The 12,330-nt window shown below is 30.8% G+C and overlaps 1 protein-coding gene across 1 annotated transcript in view; it reads right to left on the reverse strand.

Moving 5' to 3' along the window:
• Nucleotides 1–166: 166 nt before the first annotated feature.
• LOC113377054 (ski oncogene) overlaps nt 167–12,330 on the reverse strand; it is a 228,562-nt gene continuing 216,398 nt past the window's right edge. Inside the window, exon 2 of the mRNA XM_026617232.1 lies at nt 167–1,910. Coding sequence (XP_026473017.1) covers nt 876–1,910 — 1,035 coding nt within the window. The 3' untranslated portion in view covers nt 167–875. The remainder of the gene's footprint in view (nt 1,911–12,330) is intronic.

The following is a 12,330-nucleotide window of genomic DNA, read 5'->3' on the forward strand; positions in this document are numbered from 1 at the left end:
ATGATAAAATGTAATTTATATATAATAATATATGTAAATATCATATTTTGTTTCATATAAATAGTTTTTTCGAGCAAATATGTTATTAATTCTTATATAATAGTAATAAAACATTCATTTTTCATCAAATAAACAGATACTTAACATTAGAGATCCTTCTTGTCAATTTTCTTTTTAAATAAAAAAAATTGTGGGCGCATTAAACATTGTTCAACAAACGCGTATATAACATGAGCGAAAAAATTGCCCATTGCTCAGAATATGACACTGTCCTTCTTAGTTACTAAGTAATGACGATGCTACAGAGCTATTTAATGAATTAAATATTATGTACAAGTTTCTTTAAGTGTAGTATTTTACCATAGTAATATATATTTGTACAAATAATATTATTTGAAATTTTTACATAATTAATCATATTAAACTGGCCTACAAATTTATATTATATTTTTCAAAAAGGAGGTTATGGTGGGTCTTCAAAGTCTGTAAAATTAAATCAAAACTGTTTTCTATAAAAGCACACCCATTACACTCATCTTCGATCTTTCATTTGCAACAAACTTATATACACAACTTTTGCACAGCCATGACGCTATTCCTAACTCAAATTGTAGTAGCGGTATCAAAAAGTTTATTATTGAACGACTTATTATTAACAGTTATAATAACACAAAGTATTATCATAACAAACAAAACGTTATAATTTCACAGTTTACGTTTTCAATAACATCAAATCTCAAAAACGATTTTCATCCTTAAAATCTGTATCACTAAAATATAAAATCACTAAAATTTATAGTGTCAGATTTGCCATTTAATTGCGAACCCTGACGTAAGAGATTGTGTGTAGATCGACTCTGCACACTCTGCAGACTCTAGCCGGTCGGAGTTGGCGAGTTTGCTGGACGGTTCGATTCGACATTCTGGCGATCGGGTTCAACCCCGGGCACCGATTCTGACTGGTGTACGGGCTGTACGTTTTCTGCGTTTTCTGACTTGTAGTCAGAATTGCGTTCCGACACGCCTTCCTCCTTCTGCTCGCTGTTATCTCCGACCGTCACATCATTCTGTGTTTGGCTGTCGCCGCAGGAAAGTTGTCCACAGGGCTCGTGTTCTACCAATGTTTCAGAAAGCATTTTGCCATCCTGTTCCGATTGCGGTACCAACGCTAAGTCGGGCTCCTGTGCGATTTCGATGTCACGGTCCTGCGATGTGGTAACCTCTTGCACGGGCGGCGACGGTTTGCTGGTTTCAGATCTCGTGAATACCATTTGCTGAATTTTGAGTTGTTCTATTAACCGGTCCCTGTTCGCTTGGCCTTGTCGCAGTTTTTCGTTTTCACACTGCAATCTCTCTATATATTTGCGAGCTTCTTCGGGTAACGCCCGCAACAGCGAATCCGGTAGAGGCCGCTCGGGAGGCTCGCAGACAATACTCTGTGACAACGGCGGGGACGTAGAGGATGTGATTTCATTGGAACCCGATGGCGTTTCGTCCGAATCGGATTTGCTGGCACATGTGACGACTGGTTCCGTTCTGTCCAGGGTTCCAGTCTCTTTGTTATCAAATTCAGCTTTCTGCACGTCTTCCGGCGGCTGAGGGCTGATACTGTCCTGCTTCTTGGTAACGTTCGCCGTAAGCGTTCGTTCACGGTCTACTTGGGGAAGCAGGCGGTCCGTGTGTTGAAAAATAGGTGAATCACGCACTTTAGTCCCTGATTTATTAACCCCCTGCGATGGCCAAGGGTGAAAGGCAGATGCGCCAGTGCGCCTTGAGTAATGATCATACTGGTAAATTGCTTGGATATATTGTTGCGGGTCCATGGCGTAGACGTAGGCATAAAAATCTTCCAGCTTTGGCTTTTTCAATTGACTTTCTCCTTTACACAAAGGTTGCGGCTCTGTTATTACCTATATAGAAAAAAATAAATTAGTTTCACAAATATATAATTCAAAAATACAATATTATATTGAACCTAATCTTCATGCATGCGTAAAGTTATATATATATATATATATATATATATATATATATATATATTATATATATATATATGTATATATATATAAGTATATTATATATAAATACTAGCAAACCCGACGAACTCCGTTTCGCCACCAGATGGTTTCGTGAGAAAGATGAAGAATTTTTTTGTTTGTTTTATATTTGAAAAGGAAAAAATTGATTTTATTACACAACAGTATTCTGAAGGAAAAAAGTAATAATTCTCATACTATCATACTATGGTCACTGTCAATATTCTGAAGGAAAAAAGTAACAATTCCTATATATTCCTAAAGACTCAATACCGAAGAAAAAACAAAGTTTTATGTGGATTAACATTTCTACTAAATGCTGCGCGCATTTCAGAATGTATTTTTTCCAAGCTTTTTAATATATGATTATTCAATTATATATATATATATATATATATATATATATATATATACAGTAAACCCTCGCTTTACGCGGCAAGTGCGTACCGTGCAGTATAGGAACCGTGCTATAAGAAACTCGTATTTAACATACAATTCAGGCTAATTCGTAGTGCGTTCTATGGAACCTTACATAGTGCAGTATGGGAACCGTGCTATGAGAGACTCAGAGTTGGTACAAATCAAACCATTTTTATCGCGTTGTATGGAGACCAAGAAATACAACTTGAAGTAGGAGAAATACGGACGAAATGACATGTAGGACATTGACACCTTATTCAAAAATTGGCGCGACGCAGTAGTCAGCTCAAACGTGTTCTTAGGCGGCTATTATACAATCAGGCATGTCTAAAAGATAAAAGTCGATAACAAAATTTACATCAATACCCTTTTGCACAACGAACTTATGGGCTGTTGACCAAATACCGTGTAATAAGAAGTCCGTGTAGTCGGAGGGATGTCGGATTTTTAGCTCCGTGTAGTATGGGAACCGTGTACCCAGAGTGCCGTGTAAAGCGAGGGCCTACTGTATATATGTATATAATACATATATAAATATTATTATTATAAAGTAACATAATACATATTACTCACATGTGCACTCAACGTAAACGACAAGAAGATTAAAAGTCTTCATATTAGATCTTGCCACAGAAATAAATAAATGATACTCAGTTATATACAATTTTATACAAAGTGCCTGAATATTATGCATTTTAAATTTTAAAATAAATATAAATAAAAAATTCAAAATGACGTTCAATTAAATTTATAATATATTTGCTAGTAACTAAACTCAGCGTTTAAATTTAAAATTCGCTCGTATTACCGATATGCATATGTTTGCAGTAAACTGTATAGTTTTTAAAACAATAAAAGAATTTAAAAGATATTCTAATTTATTTGAAATTTTGTAAACGTCTTGCCAATAAATATTTAATTAGCCGCGAATTTAAATTTTACATCGATGGCCGTATTTTTAATGCACTTTTCCTTAAAATGTAGAACGAAACTGGCGCGTCCATTACCATACTGAAATAAATGATCTGAAGCTTTGTGTTGCATTAATATCGGATGTCTTTCATTATCGATACTGTCTTTTCTTAGAATCAGAATTGCAAATACAAAAGACGTGTCGATAGAATGATTAATGATTTATCCACAATTGCATTTTAAAATACTGCATTTGCATTAATATTTATTAGAATCAAGTGATTTAATTCGGATATTATTTTTAACATAAAATTTAAATATTCCGACATTTGCTGCAAACAGTCTAGAATCCACTTTGTTAAAAGTTAAGTTATTCGTGTTCGATTTATATTCTAGATTTGATGTAATATGATGTGTAATTAACAAACACAGAGAAACATTAACTTTTTAAATTAATTAATTTTTAAAATTTATCGTAAATTTCAATTTGAATGTTCACAATTCTACTTAAACGCCTTATTAAATCTGTTCATTCAAAAAAGTGTCAAAATTTAAAAAATCAATTTCTACGAAAATTTAGATAATTTAACAATTTATGTATCCATGAAAGTCAAATCAAGTCAAACCGCTGCAAAACCGCTGAACCTTCCATCGCAAAAATGTAATCAATTCATTCATCATCATTCATTCCGTCAACACAATTCAAATATTGTTTGATTCATTCAAATCGGCAGCTCCCTTTTCTCAAAAACTGTCACTTTTAACACTTTCTGCTCTGTATTTCTCAAACGGTCTTTGCCAAAAACTAAGAATCAATCTAATCGGATTCCCCGTCCACGCAAAAAATGAATTACCAATTGTCATTTTCTGCGGTTGAACCTATCTTAGCCAAAAACTAATCACTACGAATAATTCAAATCGGTTGATTCGTGCGCCCGAAATAGTGGACGAAAATTGTGTCCATATTTACAAACATACATTCATTTTTTCTAAGGTTTTCCGAAATGCTCAGGAGGTCTTGAAACGTATAGATATGCAAAACATTTATTTTAGAAAAGCTAATAATCAGCTTTAACTAAACGGAAAAGCGTTTTTACTATATACTAAAATTATATTAGAACTAGTGGTGTATGGCATCGTGCCTTAAGGCAAATTGCTGTAACTTCCCGAGCCGTAATGATCGAGGAATATGAAATGTTTTCAAATAGATTATTATAAATACTGTAACATTTTCTAATATTTATAAGAATTATATAAATCACAAAGTTAAAATTATTTATTTAAAGAATTTAAGTGAGCTTTAGAACTTTAGCCAGAATTAAAATTAAAATTTGAATTATTTTCGATATACAAAAAAAAAAAATTAATAAAAAAAAAAATTAAATAAAAAAAAATCTAAAACAATTGTTTCGCCAAAATAAGCAGAATGTTTTTGGATCATTCAAATCGAATACTTTGTTCTCTCAAAAACTCGGTTTCTATTTTCTGCACTCTTTTTGCTCCGTATCTCTGTAAAGGTTGGACCTGCCTGCCAAAATCCAATCAGCTTATCGCCCTATCAATAGCAATCGATTGTTTTTTTAAATTTCCGAATCTGTTCATCCATATGCCCGAATTCGTCGACAAAAAATTGTCTCCACACTTACACACACATACATTTTTTCTGAGGTATGCCAAAATGTTCAAAAACCTCTGAAACGTGAAGATATGCAAAAATTTTCATTTTCGATTAAAACAATCAAATAAATAAAATTAAATAAAATGCAACATTAATAAAAATTTTGAATATCATATATGAAACATGTGTTTAACGATCAAATTTCTAAACAAAGAGCTTAAAACGTAACTCCTCTCTAATGCGATAGCGAAACTGGTGAGTCTTCACAATCCATAGAATTTCTTCATAGTGCGATTGCTTTGTAATATATTTTCTACGTCGCTCCAATTGCCTCTGAGAGCAAATGTTCCGAAAAGATAAGAATTCTTATCTGAGCACGTGTAATGTGTCAAAATGCTACTGGTTGGGGTTTATGTAAAGCAAAAGTATTTTATGTTTCATATATAGAACCTGCAATTATAGTTTAAACAATCAACAATTATTTCATATATTTATTTTAGTCGCTTCGCCAAAATAAGAAACTATTATTCAAATATATGGTTAATGTATTATAAATTATAATTTATAATGAAATGATTTCCCAGAAAATACCGCACCGATTTACCTAAAATCGGTTATTATATTACATTATATATTATTAATAAAATATTTATATCTCTATTAAATATTTTAATATATAGGGTAGGGCGGGGTTTAAAAGTCCGCAGGTAAAAAGATATCTTGACAAAAATTGAATTACCAAATTTGTTTCTTCGATTTATAAAATCACTTGTTTTGATAAAAAAATTTTTAGTGATGAAGTGTTAGTGTATAATCAATTATACAGGTAATTAATTCTGTTTTTCAGTAACCTTTTCTTTAAACTTTCTAAAACTTGCTATTTTTTTAAGATTTTTAATATTTTGTTATATAATCCACTCATTTATTTTTATCATTTTCATTTTGATTCTATTGTCATATTTCTATACATTATTTTTTCCACAATTTTATTCATTTTATATAAAAAATCCATCATCTTCTATTTTTCTTAAACATATTGTTTGCTTAAATCTTATGTCAAGATCATGTTTCTTGACAGATGTCCTGAAGATGGAACGTACCTCGTTCCGAAACGTCGAAAGTAAATAAATAAAGAAATGGTGTTTTAAAAAATTTTTTTGTTTTTTATTACTTTTTTAATTCTTTGTTCGAAGCTCTACAAAATATTTACAAATCCAAGACTCTACCATCTAATAAATATATATATATATATATATATATATATATATATTAGGGTGGTCCTTAAAATGGTCATTTTCGAATTTCTTTGCTCCCAGGGGCTCAAATGGTTCCAAATAGATAAAAAACAATTCTCTGAAAGTTTTAGCTCTTAATATTAACGTTTAGATAGAGCGCAATTTAATCAAACTTCGTATGGAAAGAGCATGGAAAAATTTTTGAAAATTAAAAAAAAAATATTTTAGGTATAACTTAGCGACAAATGAATGAGTTTTATTCATACATTTGTTCGCTAAATTACATCTGAAAAACATTTTTAAATTTTTGAAAATTTTTTCATGCTATTTTCATACAAAACTTTGATTGAATTGCGCTCTATCTAAACGTTAATATTAAGAGCTAAAACTTTCAGAGAATTGTTTTTTATCTATTTGGAACCATTTGAGCCCCTGGGAGCAAGGAAAATCGAAAATGACCATTTTAAGGACCACCTTAATATATATATATATATATATATATATATATATATATATATATATATATATATATATATGCCGAAAGTTTCAAAAATCAGATTCCATCATTGGTCAATGGTTTATATAAATTTATACTTTTAATAAATTATGCATGCCTATGCCTTTATATACATAATGTATGTGCTCGTATTATACAATGCACAAAATCTTCCTCTGTTGAATGCACAAAATCTTTCTTTCTTTGCTAGTCATAGGATTTAATGAGATACATTCATTATGCATATAAATGACGCAACCGTCTACTAACTAGTGTAAAAGAATAACAATTATTCAAGTCTGGTAATTGACAGAATTAATCAATTATTGCTTTAATACAATATTACGCATTATAATTTAATTGGATCTCATTAACGTACTGCGATAATTTCTTAACATATTCTAGTTAAAAAGTAAATATGAGTATATTTATCTATCTATTTGTTAACTCTATTTTATAACTATATTTTTGCTCAACTCTATTGACACTATGTGCACATTTTTTTGGTAATAATTAGCCCACTCGTAGCTATATATTAAAGCTTATGCCTTATTAATTTTTGTACCCTTCATGTCTTATGTTTTAGATTTTAGCTTCAGTGCGTCAAATAGTTTATTTTTTTCTTTGAATACATCATGCAGAACACTTCGATAATAGCGTCTAATTAAGATTCCTTTGCATTTCCAAATCTGCAATAATAAATCTCATTTACTAACATCTGGTAATTTATTTATATAACATTTTTCAGCATCACATGTCAAAGTTGTCCGAATAGGTTTATAGGACTTTCATGAAGTTCATAGATTCGATCTCACACAGGATATAACACACTTGGAAGTAACTCTTTAGTCCAAGGCTCAATTTGTTTGGCGACAATATGTATTTTTCATAAATACTGACCGAATATTTTTCAGGTAATAATAATTTATTTCAGATTGAATAAAATAGTGGATTACGTTTTACTTTGAAGTATAGTGTATTATAATTACAGTAGAACTTCGATTATCCGGACTTCGGTTATACGGATTCGCGATTATTCGGACTACCAACCGCGACAGAGTTATATGTATGTACATACTTACAATTCGAATTTTTGCACGATTTATGCTGCAGTTTAGCATATGTATGTAATATAATCTAAGAAAATATATATGTACATTTGTACATACATAAGGAAATGTTAATTTCTTATTAAATGTTGATTTTCGTTGATATCTATGTATGTACTTGTTATTTTTAATAAATACACATCATTATTCTTCATACATTGGATTATCCGGATTTTTGATTATCCGGATGTTTATCGACAACAATTAGTCCGGTTAATCGAGGTTCTACTGGTATACAAATGCCATATTAGAGTTAGAAAACGATAAACGATGTCCATTGTTTGCATCGCATTATCTTGGTGGTCAGCGCTGAACCGAATATCAGTTTCATTTAGCGCCCGTGCAGTGACCCTGCGAGGAAGTAAAGAATCGTCTTTCATGCGATACGGGCCCAACTTGAATTATAAACTAGTTGAAAAAAACAAAATTATAACTAGTTGAAAGTAAGATTTTGCCAAATTTTGACAAAATGCGCGAAATTCCCGAAATGTGATTTAGATACATATTTAGATAAAATTTTAAACTGCACGATTATATATATCATGCACGTAGTTCTTGATATTATTTAATCATTTCAATTAATGGTAACATTTTTTACACAACTAGATAAGTTTTGTAGACTTATTTTTCCGCTAATTCCAGGAAAATCACTTATAAAGGGTATGGGCGCATTGCCATACAGAATCGACCCCACCCTGGTATTTAAATAATTTATATTTTATAGGTTTGATAAACAAAAGCGATTTCTGATATAAGTTTTGATTTATATTTTATCAAACTTTGATAAGTTTTCAAAATTAAACGACTTGTCGTAGGACCTATTTTAGTACGTTCTTTGGGATCATGATGTTTATCAACATAAAAAGTATCAAAAAAAATTTCAACAATTAATTACGAAAAAGCGGATCGAGTTACATCCAACGGCTTTTAAATATTTGAAATCGGCCGAAAAAATCTGTTCACCCACACATACAAATGCTTTTTCCAAATTTGATCTCATTCGATTCGGAATGGCTTGAAACGTCGAGAAAAAATAAAGTTTGTAAATGGAATTCTTGTATGAAAACATAAACTTCTCCTTCGGTTCAAAATGTAGTATTTTGAATGAGGATCTAAATGATACCTAATAATAATGGCAATAATACAAATATAACACATATTACAAAAATGATTGAATAAAATAGGATAGATTTTAAAGAATAAAAATAAAAATTCTTTTATTAAATTTACAGATTGTCATCAATGCAAAAGTAATACAGAGTAGGGCGGAGCACAAAAATCCAATTTGACTTTAAGCAATTCTACTGTAAAAACCAAACATACTACCCCAAAACAAATAGCATTGTATATAAAAAAATAGTGGTTTCAAGGCATGGTAATACCTTAAGGCAATTTTTCTCAAAAAATTTTTTTTTGTAAATCGAAAATAATTTAGATTTTAATTTTAATTATGACTGAAATTCTAATACGCTTCAAACAAATAATTTCAACTTTGCAATTCAGTTTATATAATTATTATAAATATTAGACAATGTTACAATATTTATAATAATCTATATGAAAACATTTAATATTCCTCGAACATTTTGTTACGGTACGGGAAGTTCCAGTAATTTGCCTTAAGGCACGATGCCATACACCACTAGTTCCATATTGTTTCTCAACTCGCCAGTATAAACATTTAGGTGGTCCTTTTTATCCCAGCTATATGTAAGCTATTCTAGAGGTTATATAAAAAAACTGTTGAATCTAGCTTAAAAATAACAATATATGTCATAAAACAATTAAATAACATTTACTTAAAAATTATATTCAGGTATCATCAATTGAACAATAGTGCTTAAAAACAAAAAAGGCAACGATGGAAAAAAATACTTTTGTTATAAAATTCACAATGTGCCCGTTTATCTCGTAGTAGGAAAATAGCTCTATTTAAGGCTATGGATGGTTACACTTTTCTTGCCCTCTAATTTTAAGTAATGTTGTTAAAAAAAATCCCAACTTTACTGGTTTTTGAGATGATGGTGGTAGACAACTGAATATTTTGTGAAAATAGTCTCAAGTCTTTTTTATTTAAGCTGAAAAGAAAAGTACATATACCAAGCATAACTGAACTAAATATATATTTTTTTATATATATTTAAATCTTCTATCAAGTTATATTTTTATAACGTAGGTTTTATATAAAAATAATATTTATTTCAGTTTAATACAATTACTTCATTATAATATGTGATTACTGGTTTACTTCATTATAATATTAATTAAAGAATCCCAATTGAAAATCAGAGCGCGTCCTATTTATAGGGCTACTTATTTAGTCTAGTACGCTTTTATTATAATACATACTGATTGCGTAGGTAAATGTATATCTTATTGATATGTATATAATTGTAAGTTATGATTATAGAATATGCTGATTGAATAAGTAAATGTATATATTATTAATATATACATATATAACTATCAATGAACTTTAGTCGAAAATTTTGAATCGAAACAAATATTTTTATGAAATCAGTGAAAACATTTTATGATTTTAAATTGGGTCTATTGAAACCTGCAAAATTGTCATAGAACGTCAGCCAGCAAGTTGCAAATAACAAGCACATAACGCGATACCGCTTCGGTTACGCAGCGCGACCGCGAAGCAGCCGCGCCAACGTTGATAGAAATAGAACATAAATTCATAAGTTATTCGCGGACAATTTATTCTCATAGTCGTTTGGCGTGTGCGCTTTCTGTCATGCAGGAGGGTGAAAAATGACAACGAAAAAAAGCACAAATTCAATGTTTTATTTCGAAACATCAATAAATCTCACACGCGCAACTCAAGTTGTCATATGTTTGTAACTTTACTGCCATTCCAAACGGAGTACCATCTTTACCTTTACACCATTTTAACTTACCGCTAAAGAAATCAAAGAATAATCGAAACATCATCTTTGATGTTTTTTATTAACATGTTAATCGCCACGATAATATCAGAAAAAATTCACGTTGGCACTCTAACTTTATTAAACTAGTGGTGTATGGCATCGTGCCTTAAGGCAAATTGCTGGAACTTCCCGTACCGTAACGAAATGATCTAGGACTATTAAATATTTTCATTATAAATACTGTAACATTTTCTAACATTTATAAGAATATTATAAGCTGAACTACAAAGTTAAAATTATTTATTCAAAGTATATAACTGAGTTTCAGAACTTTAGCCAGAATTAAAATTAAAATCTAAAATATTTTCGATATACTTACAAAAAAAATTTGGAAAAAATTGGAATTAAAAAAATCCAAAAACAATTGATTTGCCAAAACAAGCAGAATGTTTTTTGGATCATTCAAAATTATTTATTTTCTACACTATTTTCTGCGCTCTTTACTCCGTATCTCAGGAACCGCCGGACCTGCCTCTGCTAAAAACTAATCAGCGCATCTCCCTATCAATAAGAATCGATTGCTTTTTGAATTTTTCAAATCGGTTCATCCATGCGCCCGAAATGTTCGACGAAAAATTGTCTCCACACATACACACACACATCCATTTTTTCTGAGGTATGCCAAAATGTTCAAAAGCTTCTGAAACGTGAAGATATGCAAAAAAATATTTTTTTTTCGATTTTCGGCCCATTACTATAACTTAACCTACGGGAAGTTAATAGTTTAGTTTTATAAAAATGCACCAAGGAAACTTTATGTAAAGAAATTGTTTGCCAAAATTTCTGGATGGCATGGTTCGAAATTAAAACTTTTTTTGTCGAAAGCCAAGAAATTTTCAGATTTTGTTCCTGATAGGCCAAGCTTTCGAAACATGCAATGTGTCGTTTGCGTCGGACATCTGTGATTGACGTGGACCTCTTCCAAATTGTGTTTGTCAGGCACTTATGTCTGACTTTTTAGCATCAGACCCGTATGACTGACATGTCGATTAACGTGTCAAATATATGATTCAGATATTGTGATGTTAACTAAAATATATGATTGTGAAATATTTAAAATTCGCGTTTATTTAAAAAAAATCAAGCACTTTTAAGTCTCCACAGTGAAAATTTAACGTCATATGTTTACCCATCGGCATGCTCCATTGTTCCATGCGGCGCACCTAAAATAACATAACGGACCGCTCGAGCCGCCATCACCCGAGAGATCAATGTCGCGAATAATACATTAAGAAGCCGAGTAACATTTCGATAATTTATACTACTATATTCTTACTAACGGCATGCACAATTGTCCAAAATAGTTTATACCTACCCTGTCATCTGTTCTTAATCTACGAGTATTTTCTATCCAATTTGACCAAAAATCATTTATATCATGTCTCTCATTTGACTCCGGTAAGAATCCCATACCACTGTCATATCACATATATGATAAAACTTTACAATAAGCACTGTCAAACTGTTGCTATCGAAAGATATATTTTTTATATATAAAACAGATCAAATTGAAATTATTAATTATGATGTGCCCTTAATAACCAGCATTTTTGCATATCTTTACG

The sequence above is a fragment of the Ctenocephalides felis genome, unplaced genomic scaffold (genome assembly GCF_003426905.1).
Source record: "Ctenocephalides felis isolate EL2017-DRISC unplaced genomic scaffold, ASM342690v1 CF-g0.4_SCAFFOLD_01886, whole genome shotgun sequence".
Taxonomy (NCBI): Eukaryota; Metazoa; Arthropoda; class Insecta; order Siphonaptera; family Pulicidae; genus Ctenocephalides; species Ctenocephalides felis.